General features: G+C 42.6%; 3 protein-coding genes across 3 annotated transcripts; 1 reads left to right on the forward strand and 2 right to left on the reverse strand.

Annotated features, from left to right (window-relative positions):
• Window positions 1–642: 642 nt before the first annotated feature.
• On the reverse strand, window positions 643–3,318 carry pgam2 (phosphoglycerate mutase 2 (muscle)). The gene is made up of 3 exons (XM_020931593.2): window positions 2,833–3,318; window positions 2,419–2,599; window positions 643–1,426 (listed from the first exon to the last, which is right to left on the reverse strand). The coding sequence occupies exons 1-3, from the start codon at window positions 3,247–3,249 to the stop codon at window positions 1,257–1,259; spliced, it is 768 nt and encodes a 255-aa protein (XP_020787252.1). The 5' UTR covers window positions 3,250–3,318; the 3' UTR covers window positions 643–1,256.
• A 1,344-nt stretch (window positions 3,319–4,662) lies between these two features.
• On the forward strand, window positions 4,663–10,211 carry nefla (neurofilament light chain a). The gene is made up of 5 exons (XM_055153662.1): window positions 4,663–4,817; window positions 6,511–7,756; window positions 7,853–7,977; window positions 8,307–8,713; window positions 9,468–10,211. Exons 2-5 carry the CDS (start codon window positions 6,716–6,718, stop codon window positions 10,049–10,051), a joined length of 2,157 nt encoding a protein of 718 aa, XP_055009637.1. The 5' UTR covers window positions 4,663–4,817; window positions 6,511–6,715; the 3' UTR covers window positions 10,052–10,211.
• Window positions 10,212–12,457: 2,246 nt separating this feature from the next.
• Window positions 12,458–17,249, reverse strand: nefma (neurofilament medium chain a). The gene is made up of 4 exons (XM_020931594.2): window positions 16,169–17,249; window positions 15,302–15,426; window positions 14,197–14,822; window positions 12,458–13,912 (listed from the first exon to the last, which is right to left on the reverse strand). The coding sequence occupies exons 1-4, from the start codon at window positions 17,171–17,173 to the stop codon at window positions 13,221–13,223; spliced, it is 2,448 nt and encodes an 815-aa protein (XP_020787253.1). The 5' UTR covers window positions 17,174–17,249; the 3' UTR covers window positions 12,458–13,220.
• Window positions 17,250–18,026: the final 777 nt, after the last annotated feature.

Raw genomic sequence — 18,026 nt, forward strand, 5'->3', positions numbered from 1 at the left:
AATAAGTTGGCATTTTGCATATAATCTCTTCTTGCCCGGGTAAAATTGTTGCAGATAAATTACCACTGGAAGAGTCCAAAACTCCTAAACATCTGCATATATTTAACCCTCACACTCTCTTCGGGGTCACATAGACCTGAAGAAACTTTTTTTCCTTCCCATTCTCTTGGAGCGAGTTAATCAGATCAAAAAATTTATTTTCATGGCGAGAAAATACATTTTTGGGTCTGATTGACCCGCCCCAAGAAAGCGGGAAGAAAAATAAAGTTTGTGACCCCGAGGAGAGCATGAGGGTTAAAACGGTATGAAGAACAAACCAAGCTGAAATCCAATGAAAAGTTCTGTGTTGTTCCTACTGTTTATGACCACTTTAAAAATCTTTGTTGCAGCCACAAGGGGAACCTAAATTTGAACCCTCTTTGCCTGCATCACAGGAGCGCAGCCAAAATGAACCCATTGACTTTTCCCTTCAGAAGATGCACCTCATCTCGAATTCCATTTCACAGCACCTTTGCACTTTGCTGAAGCCACTTGTTTCCATATTTGAAACTCAAGTAGAAGGTAATAGATTAGCATGACAATGTAATTTGAAAAACATATAAGGGAAATAGAAATTAGAAAGTACTAGTGTAGAGACATGTGTACACAAAACAGGTTTTATTGGTTGTTACAGGGTGGTGAGGCCCTCAAAATAGGGCTTATCACAATTTAAAAAGGCTGAGACACACAGTGATAAACTGGACAGTGCCATTCACTGCATAACACTGCATAAAGGAATATGTCTATAAGTTAAACTGGCTTGAATCCAGAATATAAGTCTTGTTCTTTGTAATGCTGACAAGTTTAGATTTTTCTTGTTTGTAGGTCCTGACCATTGCAAAAATTTTGAGATATTTTAAACCAGTTTTAATTTTTTTTTTGTAATAAAAAAATAATTTTCATTTCATTTAATAAACACTGCTCAATTGAATATGTATTTTAGTTGTAAGTTTAGATCTGGTTTTGAATTTCAGAAAAAAAAGAAAAGAAATTAAATGAAAAGAAATTTCACCTCATTCTTCTCATAAGCAAAAGATGGTCTCAGACATTAACAACTAAATGCCGTCAAAACAATCTAATTTCAAGTCATTTTAACTCATGGTGATATTCAGTTTTTGCAGTTATAGAATTTACTAAAACATGTTGGAATGGATGTTAGATAAAAAGTGTGGACTTATAGCTGGATACAGTGTCCTTTTGCTTGTTTCTGTGCACTTTTACTTCTTGACTTTGCCCTGAGCAGCCACAGCCTCCATGGCCTTCTTCACGGTCTCCTCGTCTCCCAGGAAAGACATGGGTTTAATGGGCTTGAGATCGGCATCCAGTTCATACACGATGGGGATTCCGGTGGGAAGGTTGAGCTCCATGATGGCTGCATCGGACATACCTGTGGAATAAGAAGACCACAAGTCAGACAGGTAAGTGCTGAGCAGACAGAGCAAATAGAACTAGCACTTGGACTTGTCAGGTGGTCAGGGAGATGGAAAATACAAGTTTAGTGTTTAGAGCAGTGTTAACCTGAAGATTGATCGATTCCTGTTTGTACCAAGTTCTGTCATTTTATCCCTAGGCAAGGCACTTCACCCTTCTCAGTATGATAGTGTGTGTGTGAGTCAGTCTGCCCCAGGGCAGCTGTAGCTTACCACCACCGCATGTGGAGTGAATGAATAATGACTGTGAGAGGCTTTTACAAGCCTGTAAAGTGCATTACAAGGGTAAGGCAGTATTATCATTTTATCAGATTATACTTATTGGCACTTTTCACTTTTTTCTGGCTCTATCACAGTATTTTACCTGTCCATCATATATAGTATATAAATATAACAAAAAGTAATATTGACATGTGTCTAGTATTATAGTAGTATGGCTCCACGGTGAATACTGCACACATTTCTAAGTGTATATGAAACAGCACCATATAAAACAATCCAAAGTACCCTCATGGTGTTTTTTTGTTTTTTTTTTTGCACAGATTTATGCTTTCCTCAGACTCCTTTCACATAGTGTGAACAAGAGTGCAATATGTAACAGGCTCCCCGTTAATGAGGTATTATGAGGTATGTATGTTGAATCACTGTAATCTACCTTTATGAATGGCATTTCCTGTTGCCCTTTAGACAGTATCACTGGACATGTCCATGTCCGACCACTCTGTCAGAGCACACAACCTTTCTTCATAAAGGTCATTAGTGTAACTGGAACCCCCTCATGACTGTCTGCCCTGTCCCTGAGTTCCACAGGCCCACTGGGCTATTTATATGCTCCATAATCACTACTGTGTACGTGGGGCAAATCTCTCACTTTATTCCACCCCAGCTTTTGTATACAGCTTTTCTGAAGACCTATGCATTGCAAACATGTTTAGAGTGTTAAAAGTACCTTCCAAGTGCTTTACAATGCCGCGGAGACTATTGCCATGGGCTGCGATGATTACGTTTTTCCCAGCTTTGATTTCAGGAGCGATGACTTCGTTCCAGAAAGGAAGGGCGCGGGCAATGGTGTCCTTGAGGGACTCACAAGTGGGCAGTTCACCAGGCTTCAGGCCCTTGTAGCGACGTGACTAGAAATACACAGAACGTAATTATTTATACACCAAACACTTATGTTGTACGCAATACGTTTTTAAACAAAACCCTTGAAAACTATTTTCAGCAAGTTCCTTTAGTTTTGTTTGAATCAAAAGCATAATTACATCTTTAACTGCTTTTTTCTATATTGTATTTTTTTTTACAATACAATACACACAATACATGCCATTGACTATATTATGTGTATTCTCTCTTCTAGCTTTACCTCACTGATGATCTGATGGTATGGGTGGTCCTTGTCCATGGGAGGAGGAGGGATATCAAAGGAACGCCTCCAGATCTTCACCTGCTCCTCTCCGTGCTTCGCCGCAGTCTCCGCCTTATTCAGCCCCGTGAGACCACCATAGTGACGCTCATTCAAACGCCAGGTACGAATGACAGGTAGCCACATCTGGTCCGTCCCTTCCATGATGGTCCAGAGTGTCTTGATAGCGCGTTTGAGCACAGAGGTGTAGCAAACGTCGAACTTCATCCCGGCCTCCTTGATGGCCTGGGCTCCACGCTGGGCCTCCTCCATGCCCTTCTCACTGAGGTCGGCATCGAACCAGCCGCAGAATCGGTTCTCCTGGTTCCACTGGCTCTCACCGTGGCGGACGATGACCAAGCGATGAACTGCAGTCATGTTTGTAGTGTTTTTCCTTCAGCCTTTCTAAACTGTCCACACACACTGGCCGACCAACAGTGAGCCCCAGTCCACATGCCAGACTTTTTATAGCAGCGTGCATGGTGGTAGTGCAGAGCAGGCAGGGCTATGTCACAGACCACCTGTAGAAGCTGGTTCTTGTGTGACAGACACATAATCAGACCAATAGCAGCCAAATACTGAAAAAAACTGGTGTGAACGTTCAACTGCGAAGGCCAGAGGTCAGGTATTAGGCCAAAATAGCAACATGACTTTTAAAGGGGCATATGTGAAACAAAAGTGTAAAGATCAGGTCTAAAGAAGACATGGTGCGTGGATATATTGTAATATAATATGGAATCTATCTTACTATACCTGATTTAATGATTGTAATTGCATAACATTAATGAATTGCCTGTTCATTAGGCTTTTCAAATATGCAAGAAGCACTGTATATAGTCAAAACAGTGCTGCATACAGAGTAAACAAAACAGACAAAAAGATCCCCTCTATTCTGTTTAAGCAATGAGTCCCTATGTTGTACTGATAACTTTAGAGCCATATTAAGAGTTGTTAAATAGCCATATACTAAGCTGTAAAACACAGTAAAAGTCAAATCCTACCCTCTGACTACCTACTCTGGTTGCTATTGGAAACAAATTGTTGGTTACTACTACTACGACAATTTCTTATATATTCTTATTATATTATATATTATATATTACTTATTTGACTACTTCTACTAATGGGTCATCAAGTTCATCCTGATCCAAGGACAGTAGAATTATGTGATGATACTTGAAAACAAAGACACAAAGCAATATATTGAGTGAATGAGAGTCGCAGGATCCGGCCCCATTAAATCAAATTATAATGTCGCCCTTTATCTAGGATATGACAGGTGAAGCCAAACTGTAAGATAAAATTAAAGTCTGTTTTCTGTATTCATTTCAACCTAATCTGTCATACTTGAAAACATAGCCAACTAGTATATTGATACCATGGATACATTTATTTTTCCAGCTGAAATTTTAGTAAAGGCACACTTTTTAGGTTGAGAATTCACCATTTGCTTGTCTTGCTTGCTTTGTCTGGAATGTTCCACAGTATGGCAATAAAAGCACCTCTCTATGGAGAAAAGTAGGTGACTCCATGAGGCTAAGTTACAAATCAAGATTGATAGATAGATAGATAGATACATTTAATGCCATACTGGGGAACATTGTTAGACTGGCTTATACCCCCTCTATTTATGCACTGGAATCAGCTCCTACACATTTTACATGATCATAAATTCATCGGCTTCTTTTGTTTTACCTTTATGCAAAACTTTTTGACTTGTGTGTGTGGGAAGAAACTCATCTCTTTTTGTAATATCCCCCAGGCTGATTAAAGTCCACTTGTGCACAGAAAAGCCCAGTGCACTCAGTGCTGTTAGGCTGAGAAAAGTGTACACAGGGGGTTTGTGTGGTCATCAACTGTTACTGATGAGTCAGCCTGCTGCAAACACCTCAGGATCTGCCCCCCTCTGCTCCCCACCTAAAGAACCTCTGTTTGGTACAGTGCCGGTAGGTACAGGTACACATCTGAAATACACTGGAAATGATACTATACATAATATGCACGTTCATATATACTAAATAAATACATAAATACTAATACAAATAAGAGTGCTGCAAATGTGTTACAATTTGAAACAGGGAAATCAAGAAGAGCTACGTGTTTTGGATCATAGACGGTATAAAGTGGACTAAGTGAGTGTGAAGTCACCTATAGCATTTGGCTCTAGTCAAATGAAGGTCACAAGGCTAGAGGTTATATGAGCGAATTTGGGGCCGATTTCTGTATGTAATGTCAACTGGAGCTAGAATCAGTGGAGCCGAAACTATGCTCATGCTCACTTGCTGTTTGGAATGTGGGGGCTAGCAGGTTAACTATGTCCACTTATATAAACAGTCTATATTTTGGATTAATGATAATTTGTTTTATCAGGATTGGGTTCAAAAGTGGAAGAGTAGCCAAAAAATACTGAGTAATTACATTAAATAATGCGCAGAATCAGGTATTTTCAAAGGATAGACCACAACAATGAGATCAATTAAAATCATATCTAAAAGAGTGATGCAAGATATTTAACATTTAAATAATTTAACATTGTCAGCATAAAGGTTTTGTCACTTTAGACTAACTAACAGTTAAAGAAAAGTACTGTTACACATGCAATATATTACTCAAGTACTATGAAAGCTTTGTTGTCCAGAAAGTACTGTGAGAAGTATAGCTTTAATTAAAAAAAGTACTACTCACCAGGTTAGGTCACTGTAAATTAGAAGTGTATTATATGAATATGAAAATTATGAATAAAAATTACACACAAAGATGCGTTGGCCTTGTAAGTTCTATTAGATGCATTCATCCATGGCAAATCTTTTTAAATGTGAAAAGTTGTCCACTGAAGCCATAGCAACAGCTGCCATTATGTGATGAATCACAGATTTTTGTTTTCACCTCTGAAGCCTCTACTGCATACCACACATTCATATACTCTTTAAAGATCTACATAAGAACAAAGTGAACTTATAAATGAAAATCTAAGCATTTGTTCAGTCAATATTTGAAGGGACTCTCTTTTCCTTGAATAAACTTTTTTAAACATAACATTTTAATTGAGATTCAACTTGCTTGATCTGCATTTTGAAAGTTAATAAAGCTACTTCTTGCATTTCAAAAGATGACATCCCAAATCAAATGTACATTTGTATTTAATTTAAAGTTATTTATTGATTCTTTTATAGTCATATTCAGCGAATAATGTTTCCCTAAGCGTTTGACATCTCATTTTAACCTGTATTTTAAGTTAAGTTGTTTAAGGTCAAAGCTGTAGTTCAGGTTTTTGAACACTAGGAGACTTGCTGAGTCACTGCTGTTGAATGAGGACAGCCCCTCCCCCCACAACACTCCCCTCTCCTCCTGCAGTATGCATACAGTATACAGTAAGGTTTTACTTATATAACATATATCCAGCAAACATTTCAAAGATATATTGCAGTTCTGCACATTGGGCCATTGTCCAATTGTGTTTAATGTGTATTTGCATGCACAATTGCCATATATATGTCAGTTGTGGTTTAATTGTGCATTTTTGCAAATAGAATGTTAATAAACAAAGAAATGGTAAGTATTGTCATTCTGTCAATCACCTTGTATTCTCCCTCTTCCCTCATTAACTCTGTCCGATATTCCTCCAACATGTATTCCCAGGGTGCCTGCTGTCTTGCTGCCTCCCATTGCAGTGTAAGACTATCGAGGCTGCATTGTCAGAGTTTGGGGAAAGCGCTTGCGTCAGAGCTCCCTCTCCCTGTATAAAAGCCGTCGGTGCTGCAGCAGTGAGCAGTCGTGGCTTAGACCTGAGCCGAGTCCACTTCACACTCAGACAGAGGAGAGGGAGAGCAGCCTTGTCCTCATCATGAGTAGCCTCGGATATGACCCCTACTACTCACCTTCCCCATCCTACCGCCGCTGGTATGTGGAGTCTCCCCCCCGCGTCTCCTCTCGGGGCAGGACCCACTCTGTGTACGCCCCCCACACCATGTCGTCCTCTTCCCGTGTGCAGTACGCCTCTCCGGGTCGGGTGCTGCTCTCCTCCTCCTCCCCGGCCCAGTCTCTGGAGCTGGAGCTCAGCCAGGCGGCCCAGATCAGTTCGGAGTTTCGGGCGGTTCGAACCCAGGAGCGGTCCCAACTGCAAAACCTCAATGACCGCTTTGCCGGCTTCATCGAGAGGGTGAGGGAGCTGGAGCAGCAGAACCGCGCTCTGGAGGCTGAGCTCATGATCCTGAGGCAGAGGCACACTGAGCCATCTCGTCTGAGGTCACTGTACGAGCAGGAGGCCCGAGCTCTCAGGGCTGCTGTGGACGAGGCCAGGGCAGAGCAACAAGCTGCTCTGGGTCAGAGGGAGCGCCTGGAGCAGACCCTGAGTGCTCTGCAGGGCCGCTATGAAGAGGAGGTCCTGGCTCGTGAAGATGCCGAGGCCCGTCTCATGGAGGCCAGGCGTGAAGCTGACCAGGCCGCTTTGGCAAAGGCCGAGCTGGAGAAGAGTGTTGAAATCCTGCTGGAAGAACTGGCTTTCCTCAAGAGGGTCCATGAAAATGAACTGGCTGAGCTCCAGGCCCAGGTGCATCTGGGGGTGCAAGTCGCTGTAGAGTCTGAGGCTGCAGCTCCAGACCTGTCCGGGGCTCTGCGGGACATCCGATCTCAGTACGAGAGGCTGGCGGCCAGGAACATCCAGGCGGCAGAGGAGTGGTTCAGGGGTAAGGTGGGCACGCTGACTGAGACCGTGGCCCAGCACACAGATGCGGTGAGGAGCACCAAAGATGAAGCAGGAGAGTACAGACGCCAACTTCAAAACCGCATCCTGGAGATCGATGCATGCAGAGGCCTGAACGAGTCCCTGGAGAAACAGCTACATGAGATGGAAGACAAGAACAGTGCAGAAATAGCAGCTATGCATGTGAGTGTTACAGGAACAGTTACCTGATGCCTGACATCCTTTCTGTATTGTAATAATGTCTGCACTATTACTTCTAATGTGTCTTCCTCTGTGTAGGACACCATTGGAGACTTGGAGAATGAACTGAGGGGCACCAAACAGGAAATGGCTCGTTATCTGAAAGAGTATCAAGACCTTCTGAATGTCAAGATGGCCCTGGATATCGAGATTGCTGCATACAGGTGAAACAAGATATTCTAATCTTGACATCTTAAGCCAATGAATTTTTAAGTAGTTTACTTTTAACCCCTTTCTGACCTTCTGACCAAGGCCGTAGATCAAGTTGACTAAATTATTGATGAATGACAAAATTACCCTTATATTTGATCTGTTAATAGTTTTTTGTTTGTTTGTTTTTGAGATTGAGACTGTCTTTTTCAAGTAAAGCTAGATTAGTTTATCATGAAAAAATGTAGAACACTTATCAATGCATTATGTAAGAAGCAAAAGATTTCCTCGAAGCCCTAATAATATTACATCTTTTACATCTTCTGTCTGATTCTCTATACAGGAAGTTGCTGGAAGGAGAGGAGTCTCGCTTCAATGTGGGTGGAGTCGGGGCCGTGGCCTCTATGTACAGCCATAGCCTCTCTGTCCCCTCCTACAGTCGCCCCGTCTTCTCCAGCCTGAGCTCAGGCACCTCCTACCTGATGACATCACGTCTGTTCAGCTCCAGCACCACCGAGGGCCTCATCTCCGCCAGCCAGGCCCCCCAGGCAGAGGCTAGCCCACCCGCCGAGGAAGAGGAGGAGGAAGAGGAGGAGAAGGAAGTAGAGGAGGAGGGAGCAGAGGAGACTGAGGAGGCCAAGGAGGAAGAGGAGGAAGGCGAGGAGGGAGGAGACGACGAAGGAGAGGGAGAGAAAGAGGAAGAAGAGGAGGCTAAAGAAGGAGAGGAGGAGGCTACTGAGGCAGAGGAAGGTTAGAAGAAAACCCTAGATCTGTTTCAAGAAATAGAATTTAACATGTTGTCCATATGGATGCAGTTGTAGGTTTTGTGATGTGTTTTCATATTTACAACACGACATAAAAGATCTGTGGAACCCAACTCCATAGGTCTTATACCTGACCTGAACATAAAATATTTCTGACATCTTTCTACCTTGCATTTAATCTTGCATTTATAAAATTTAAATCAAAAGGGTTCCTTATACTTTTCCTGACACAGTTAAATTCTCAGATCCAAACCAAAACAATTAGAGCCAATCAGGGTATGCTAACAGAAGCTTAATGACTCATTAGAGGCATGAACAACTCAGGAGTCCGTTCACACCTTAGGGTAGTTCAATGGATTTAACTAATAACCAGTACTCTTTACTTTAAACAACTAGGGTGTGCTAGTTTTAGTGTAGTTTGCTCCTCCCTTCAGGCAGATATAAGGCCTACTAGAACTCTGTCAGAACTGAAGAAGCTGCTTGGATCAGTGGAAAAACTTATTTGCTTTTAAAACCATATGCCCAATTTACAAAACTAAATTGCTATAAACATTTCTATGAATGTAATATAAATATGATATATAATGCCCAAAATATTGCTGCTTGTCAATATTTTCATGCTCTATTCTTTGATACACCACACTCACTAAAATCTACTGGGCTGTTATGCAACAAATCTTTATTTTTTGCCAGTCTGCTGTATTCCAATGTATTCTCATTATTGCTTTGTTTTTGAGCAGGTGGTGATGAAGAAGAGCAAAAGGGAGAAGAGACCGAAGCTGCAGAAGAGGAAGGAGGAGAAGGAGAGAAAGACAACAAAGAAGAAGAGGAAGCAGAGAGTGACGTGAAAGAGGAAGACAAGGATGAAGGAGGCGATGACGACAAAGACGCTGATGCTGACGCTGACGCTGATGCTGACGCCAAAGACGAGAAGGAAGAAGAGCCAAAAAAGAGTGACGACAAACAAGAGAAAGAGGAGAAAGCCGAACCTAAGAAAGTGGAGAAGACTCCAGAAAAAGAGGAAAAGGCCGCTCCAGAAAAGAAAGACAAATCCGAGAAGGACGAAGCTGTGAGCAAAAAGGAAGACAAGCCCGCTCCAGAGAAGGCAGAAAAGGTAGAGAAAGAGGAGAAACCCGCTCCAGAAAAAGAGGAAAAGAAAGAAGCTAAGAAAGAAGAGAAAAAGGAAGAGAAGAAAGAAGAGAAGAAGGAAGAGAAGGCTGCTCCAAAGAAAGATGCCAAAGCTGAACCAAAGAAGGAGGAAGACAAAACCGCCAAACCCGCAGAGGACAAGAGCAAAGACGCTGACACCAAGAGTAAGAAGTAAGCCAGCTGCACTCCCAAATCTCTGCTCCATTCTAATAGAGGCATCCGCTTGTTCCATGGTGCTCTGTCTACAAAGTACAGTAGCTATTTACAGCAAAAGTCAAGGTTACCTGCTTGCCAATATCCAAACTAGTCCGTCAGGATGTCAGTATACACTTGAATGTAACACGCCTAAATGCTGGATGTACGTGTGTGTTTTGGTGATAGAATAAACACTTCTTACAACCCTTAAGTGTTTCAATCATCTTTGATCTTATAGCACAGTTCTGTGTTTTAGGTCTTAGGGTGTCATTATCATTATTGTCTAATTTCTTATGGCATTCAAAATCCAAAAATGTGTTCACTAACCAAATTCCTTTTTAAATGTCTGAGTTAATTGTTGTTTAATTAATGAATGGGTTACGTACACTTACATTGTCTAAATATTATGCTATCTGTTAGTATATACATGTCAGATTCAGGATGGACTTCTATTAAAGAAACATTTAGTTGTAACCTGCAACACTGAGGATTACAAGAAAAACAAACATCCCAAATCTGGGTGATTCATCATAATAAATTAAACATCACACACCATCTGTTACTTGTTACTCATTTCTGTCTTAGGGTAGGCTTGTTCATTTTTAAATGTGGTGTTCATACAAAAAATCTATTTTGACTTTAACAATAATTACAATCAAAATGCTAATTTATTCTTAGTTACACAAATATTGGATATTACGCCCCTTTTATTTATGTTATAATTTGGTATATTATTAATATTTATTCATATTTTCATTCTCAAGAATTATCAACAATAATCCAATTATTATCAATCAATCAATCAAACTTTATTTGTATAGCACTTTTCATACATTTGAAATGTAGCACAAAGTGCTTCACATGCAACAGAAAAATTACAATACAATAATTAACCCCCCACCCCAACCCAGTGTTTCATCCATATATACACCAAATTAAACAGAAACATAAAACATAAACATAAAGCTCCTAAAGGTTAAAGTAAGAGTAAAAATGGAGAGCTAAGATCAAATGGAGACTAAGTAAAAAAGCAATGATAATTTAATTTAAAACAAATATAGTAATAACAACCCTAATAATAAGTTCATAAGTTAATAAGTTTCAATTAAAAGCTAAATTAAAAAGATACGTTTTGAGTTTACTTTTAAAAATATGAACACTCGCAGCAGACCTCAGATCCTTAGGTAGAGTGTTCCACAAACGGGGGCCGTAAAAGCTTAAAGACGCCTCACAGTGAGTTTTAGTCTGGACTCTTGGGACAGTTAAAAGGTGACTACTTGAGGACCTGAGAGTCCGAGAGGGCTCATATGATAAAAGCAGATCAGATAAATAAATAGGACTAAGACCATTAAGAGCTTTATAAACCAATAAAAGAACTTTAAAATCTATAAAATATTATGATCTTTACATGATTTGGGTTCCCAGTTTCAATGCTGAAATTCAATTGTTTTAAAGCCAAATGACTCTCTCGATCTGAACCCCAGAACTTCCAGACAATCATGATTCAGTGCTAGTGCAGCCTCTGCAGCTCAGGGAGGGAATCTGGGATGTACTGAGCTTTCACATGAGACATGGCCTGTCCATGTACTGAGAAGAACATGTATGTGTACTCTATCTGCTGTTTAAGGCACTGGCCACCAAGGTTAAGTTGTGATTGTAGTGCCTTTTTTAAAACACTAAGAATACAGGTTACATACGGTTCCTTTAACTCTTAACCATTTAATCTTGAGTTGCATAAATATTCTCCTATAACACAGATGAAAATAAAAATAATACAGCTTAGTTATAGAGTACATTTCTAGGCATTTTTCTAGACAGTGCTCTACAATATAATGTATAATTAATTTACTTCCTACTTAACTGCCAGAGGCCATCAGATCACGACCAATCACCCACTCCCACATCACATTAACACCACCGTAAGCACAGTAAGCACGGGGTGAAGTGCCTAACTACAAATCAGCAGGGTGCATTTGGAGGTGGGATCAAACCGCTAACCATTACATTCTGTGTATTGTGGGCAAAGTAATTCAACCTAACCCATTATGTTCATATGTCTGTCTCCTCAGTTATCGTATAATTCATGAAGTTTAAATTTATCTTAGTCTTATTAACAACGACACCACCCATTTTATTAAAATATTTGTGTAATGTTTCATCATCTGTATGTTTATCTTAAACCAAATGGATCCTTTTTGTGTCCAAACCCTGTTACGCAGCTCTGTAATTAAGTTTTAACGTGTCAATCATCAATGCAGAGTTTAAGCAAAATTATGAAATAACACAGAGAGACAGAAGGTAGAGTTTGTTTTGACATTTATTGAGCAAATGCTGCTGGGAAGTTGTTCATGATGTCTAGAGACATGGGATTGCAAACAGTAGCACCTCATTTATTTTGTATTTAAATTCAAGTCCATCCTATGCATACAAGAATGCACATACCGCCGCATGTACAGTGATTGATTATTTTCAGTTGCACTCAGGTAAACATAACAGACACTGATAAAAAGCATGTTTAAGGCTAGTAGTCTTCAGTAGGTTGGTTAAGCTTCAGATACTTGATGTAATATGGTCCATCGCTCAATTGCCCTGGGACTTTCTATCCTGTCATTTGTGTTGTTAGTTACTTTTTTGGCTCAGTAGATTTATCATCTCAAGTACAGTAAGGCTTCTTCAACATGTGTAGAGGACCCTCCCTCCTTAGCTGCCCCTTTATCCCTTTATAATACTCAAAAAACTCTTAATAATATAGATCTCACTCTCCCACCCTTAGTGCATTCATTGCTTTGATATATATATATATAGACTCTTTTTTACAATGTGTTCCTATCATACACATTCGAGAGGACGTGGCACCCTCTCCCCTGAGCTAGCATGCAGAGACCCCGCCCCCCTCCCTCTTTTCCCAAAATGAACTGCATAAAGAAATAAAGGAACAAGTAATAACCAAACGTCTGTCTTTGCTCCGCCCACTTAAAGCTTTCACTCGACATGCATTTTGGAGATGTTTAGCGTTTTCTTTTTGGCTTCTAGGATCGTGTTGTGGTTATCTTGAAGTACGCCGCTCTAGCTGTTATGATTGGTTGATTGCTTTGTCTTCTCTTGACTCCTCCTCCTCCTTTGGCCCCGCCCTCTGAAGCCAACGCCTCCTACTCAGCCTCGGTCACCTGCTTGACGGTCTGGGTGGAGTGTTTTTCCATCTTCTTTGTTGCCACCACCTTCTCCTGGACCTCCTCTTCAACTTCCTTCACTGTTTCTGTAACAGTGACGGATTTGGTGATGTGCTTGGAGCCATCTTCTCCGGTGGTGATGGTCTCCACAGTTTGGGTGATGACGACTTTCTGGCCAGCATCATCTTTCACAGGGCTGTCGTCCACGCCGTTGGCAATCACTTCTTTTTCTTCATCTTTTTTCTTGTCTAAGTCTCCGTTCATGGCTGCGTCTTTCTTCTCAACCTTCTTGTCATCGGGCTTCTCTGGTTTGTCATCCTTGGGTGCAGTCTCCTTTTTGGGGGACTGAGCTTTTGGAGATTCAGACTTCGGGGAGCTTTCTTTGGGGCTGCTGGGCTTGGGAGACTCAGACTTGGGAGAGCCAGCTTTAGGAGATTCAGACTTAGGAGAACCAGCTTTTGGAGACTCACTCTTGGGAGAGCCAGCCTTTGGAGACTCAGACTTGGGAGAATCAGGTTTGGTAGCTTTGGATTCTGTCTTTGGAGCTTCACTCTTAGAGACAGGTTCTTCTTTCTTCTCATCCTTATTGCTGTCGTCTTTGTCCTCCTTCTCATCGCCACTTTTAGATGCTTTGTCATCATCTGCTTCTTCTTCTTTGTCATCACCAGCTTCTGAAAAGATGCAACAAGTGATATCAAATTAAAGGTTAACAGTATATAAACACTGCAATAAAATGTAGGTTTTGTGATTTTGCTCATATATATTATATTATAGACTATTCTTTGATTCTTTTGTCCATTCACATTTGTTCTTTTTGCTCTTAATTTTAGCCCAAATATAGAATCAGTTTGGTTCTGGTATAGTCCTAGTCCAGATTTGGTTACAGCTACAGATTAGTCACGATTTTCATTCAGGACAAGAGTCTTTAAACCTTTAAAAACAATGAAATAATTACCTTCATCAGCTGCCTCTTCCTCTCCACCACTTCCCTCTTTCTCTTTGTCTGGAGATGCTTTGGACTCTGGAGCTTTGGAGCACAGCACTGTCTCCTCCACCACCTCACCTCCTTCCTCTCCTCCCTCCTCACCTTCATCTCCTCCCTCTTCATCCTCAGCCTCCTTCTCTCCTTCCTCATCTCCTCCTTCCTCATCTCCGCCCTCCTCTTCCTCCTTCTCTCCTTCCTCTCCCGCTTCACCTTCACCCTCCTCTTCCTCCTCTTCTTCTCCACCCTCTTTGCCCTCTTCTTCCTCCTCTGCCTCTCCCTCTTCTCCTGGGGCGCTGGAGCTGACTTTAGCTTCGGAAGCGGCTATTACTTCCTCTCCCTCTCCCTCCTCCTCTCCCTCTTCCCCTCCCTCCTCTTCGTTTCCATCTTCCTCCAGAGTAGCGGACAGCTCCTGAGCGATCTCGGCCAAAGCTTCGTCCATTTCAGCTTTGTCGTCCTCCACCCTGGTCTCTTCGATGATCTCTTCCACAAACTTGTGCTGCACCTTCAGCCTGGGAGCTTCGGACTTGGTTTTGGAGATGGTCTGGCGATATGGGAAAGAAGTGCTAAAGTGGGTCTCTTCACCTTCCAGAAGTTTCCTGTAGAAAGATAAAACTCACATGAGATCTGAGTAACTGAGTAAATGTTCCCAGAGCACTGGTAGCGCAATTGTCTCGATATATTTGACTTAAAAATAAATCAAAGTAGACTCCAATACTATAAAACAGGTCTAGCTTCTATTTTTGATTTATTCCAGTAAGCTGTATCTGCCATAATACATCAGTAATTTACAATTGATTTTCTCTTTTTACAAGTTCTGGAAAGTTTGAAAAAGAAAGAAAAAAAGTTTAGGAATTTTTTCTGATTTTATTACCCACATGTATTGCATTAAATGAGTGGGTTTTGTTTCTGCAGCAATCACAGGTGCTGATGTTAGTGAGACTGCTGTCATCTCTCTATTTGAATTCTAATGTCAACCTGTCAAATTTATCTGCATTACTCACTGTCACTTCTTGTTATTCAAACTCCTCAATAACTGATGCAGAATTAAATCTGGCACATTTCAATCACTTTTTACCTGTATGCAGCAATCTCAATATCCAGGGCCATCTTGACATTGAGCAGATCCTGGTATTCACGCAGGTGACGGGCCATCTCCCATTTGGTGCTCTTGAGCTCATTGTCCAGTTGGTGAATGGTTTCCTGTACAAATACAAACATCAGACTTGTCCTTGTGTGTTTAATAAAGTGCAGGTGTAGTGTAGGATTATTGGCATGTACTGATTTTAACTCATTCTCCTTGATCCAACAGAACATAACTGAACCCTCCTGTTTCTTAAATCATTTAATTATGACGCAGTACAGTCCTCTGCATTTGTTCAGGGTCTTGTTTTCAAGGGCACCCCCTACGCCCCCACCCCTCCCACTGCAAGTGGTGTGATGTGAGGACAATACAGGAGCCAATGGACGCATCGACCCACACCTCTGACTCAGCGCTTAGCATTCAGAGAAAGTGTGCTGCTGCGTCTCCCCATAACTGCCTCCAAAGAGCGTGATTAATGTGAGAGTGCAGAGAGGTACTGAGAGTTTGGGAGAGGTACAGAGAGTTTGGGAGAGGCGCTGATGCGCACACAGCCAGCATGACGCAGCACAAAAAATGCTGCAACACCGCATTACGCACAGGACTATGCGCAGTTCACTAAGATAGTTACACGTTAGCCTGTATTACTGTTAAGTGTAATAAGTTTTAATTCATACAAAACTGTCTGAAGCAAGTGGCATATAAAACTACACCCCCATGACCTGACATATCCTTTAAAAAAACGTCATTATTCTAAACATGAAACATCTCCCAGTGTTGCCTCTTTACCTGTGTGATGTCATTGTGAGGCATGAGCCATGACACAGCACAAATAAAGAATTTTAAAAGATTGTCGGGATTTACCTGGAGACTCGCCAAGTCGCTGTTATGGCGGTCTTCGATGTCATTGAGCTGCCGCTCGAGGGAATCCCTGGTGCCGCGCACGGACTCCAGCTCCACGGTCTTAGTCTGGAGTTGGCGGCGGTATTCTGCGATCTCGTCACGCGCGGACTTGATAGCATCCTTGTTCTGTTCTGCAGCCTCGGTTAATTTTGCATAACGATTTGTAAACCAGGCTTCTACGTGCTGGAGGTTCTGTGTGGAGTGACCCTCGAGCTCAGAGCGGATCTCGCGCAGAGCATCGGTGATGTCAGCCTTGTGCGTATCTCGGCGCTCCACGCGCACCTGTGCCTCCTGAATCTGCGCAAGCAGCTCACGTACTTCTTCCTCGTGGTTATTCCGGATGAAAGCCACCTCGTCCTGTAGAGACTGAACTTTCTTCTCGAGTTCTGCCTTGAGCAGGTCTGCGTCGCTCGTGTCCTTCTTCAGGACCCGGATGATGGCTTCGGTGTCCTCGCGGAGCCGGGCCTCGTCCTCAAAGCGTTCGCGGAGCCGCTGAATGTCCTCCTCTAGGCGCTCTGAGTCCAGGTGCACCTGCGCCTTTTCGCGGTGTACCTGCTCTAGAGCGAGTCGTAGCTCACGCAGCTCCTGATCGTATGCGTCTCCCAGCTGGGTCCGGGACACCTGCCTGTCCCGCAGAGCCTGGATCTCTGCCTCGAGTTGCTGGTTGTGCTGCTCGAGGAAGTGCACCTTGTCAATGTAGACAGCAAAGCGGTCATTGAGCCCCTGTAGCTGCTCCTTCTCTGAGGCGCGTGTGTATTCCCCGTTCAGGCTGAAGTCTGCGCTCTCTATGTTACTGTGTGCGCGGGACACCGGCACATTGACAGTGCGCTTGTAGCTCACAGTGGACGCGGGACTCGCACGGGACCACGACTGGGAGCGGAATCCGCTGGATGGGGACCCGACGGGGCGGGTGTAGTAGGTCCGGGTCTCCATGGTTCTTCTGAACGGGCTCCCTGTGGGGTCCATGCCTGACTGGGGCACTGCAGATCAGAACTGGGGCACAATGAGGCGGAGCGCAGAGCACACGTGGAGGTGTGTGTGGTGTGTGTGGAGTGTGTGCAGGTGTGGCTCTGAGCGACTGAGGGCTCCTCTCTGCGAGCCTTTTATATGAGGCTCTGAGCCGGTGCCGCTCAGTGTTCGGGCTCGATGAGAGAGAGAGGGAGGGAGAGGAGTGGGGAGAGCTGAGAGAGGGAGGTGGGGCATTTCAGGCCGGGGTCCCTCCGGGTCTGGACTCTGGACCACGTGGTCAGGACGAGACCACTGAAAAATACCCTATACTTGCACAGTGCCGTTTTTTGTTCGTTTGATTTTACGCACGCGTAAGGTGAGTTCGTTTATAGCACAGGACTACGCAGGCGTTTACGTTCACATTTCAGCACCAGAGACAGCGCTCTTCAGATTCTGAACCATTTCCTCAACTCCCACTCGAACAAATGAGGAAATACTCACAACATTGATAAAGTAGTCTCTGAAGAGTTAAAAAAGACATATTAGAACAACTAAACACACGTCTAAAAAATAAATAGTGATAAACTTGCACTCAGTGTTCAACATTCTGTCTATACTTAGCTAATACATTATCTATTGTTCCATTAACGCAGTGTGCTTCCCACTAACAGTGGCTTCAGTGTAAAGATGCTTTTCTGGTCACTTGGTCTCGTAAACAGTTTATTGATCCTCTATCATTCTGAATGCTTTACTCTAATCTGGGGTCATTTGGGTCAGTGTTAACGATTACCAATCACGCAGAAACAGCTGCATCAGGATGTTGTGAATGTCCCTGCTTTTATTCCATTTGTTTAATTCTGTCAATCCACAG

This window comes from Boleophthalmus pectinirostris, unplaced genomic scaffold (genome assembly GCF_026225935.1).
Source record: "Boleophthalmus pectinirostris isolate CB_2022bp ecotype Guang Dong unplaced genomic scaffold, ASM2622593v1 HiC_scaffold_18, whole genome shotgun sequence".
NCBI lineage: Eukaryota > Metazoa > Chordata > Actinopteri > Gobiiformes > Gobiidae > Boleophthalmus > Boleophthalmus pectinirostris.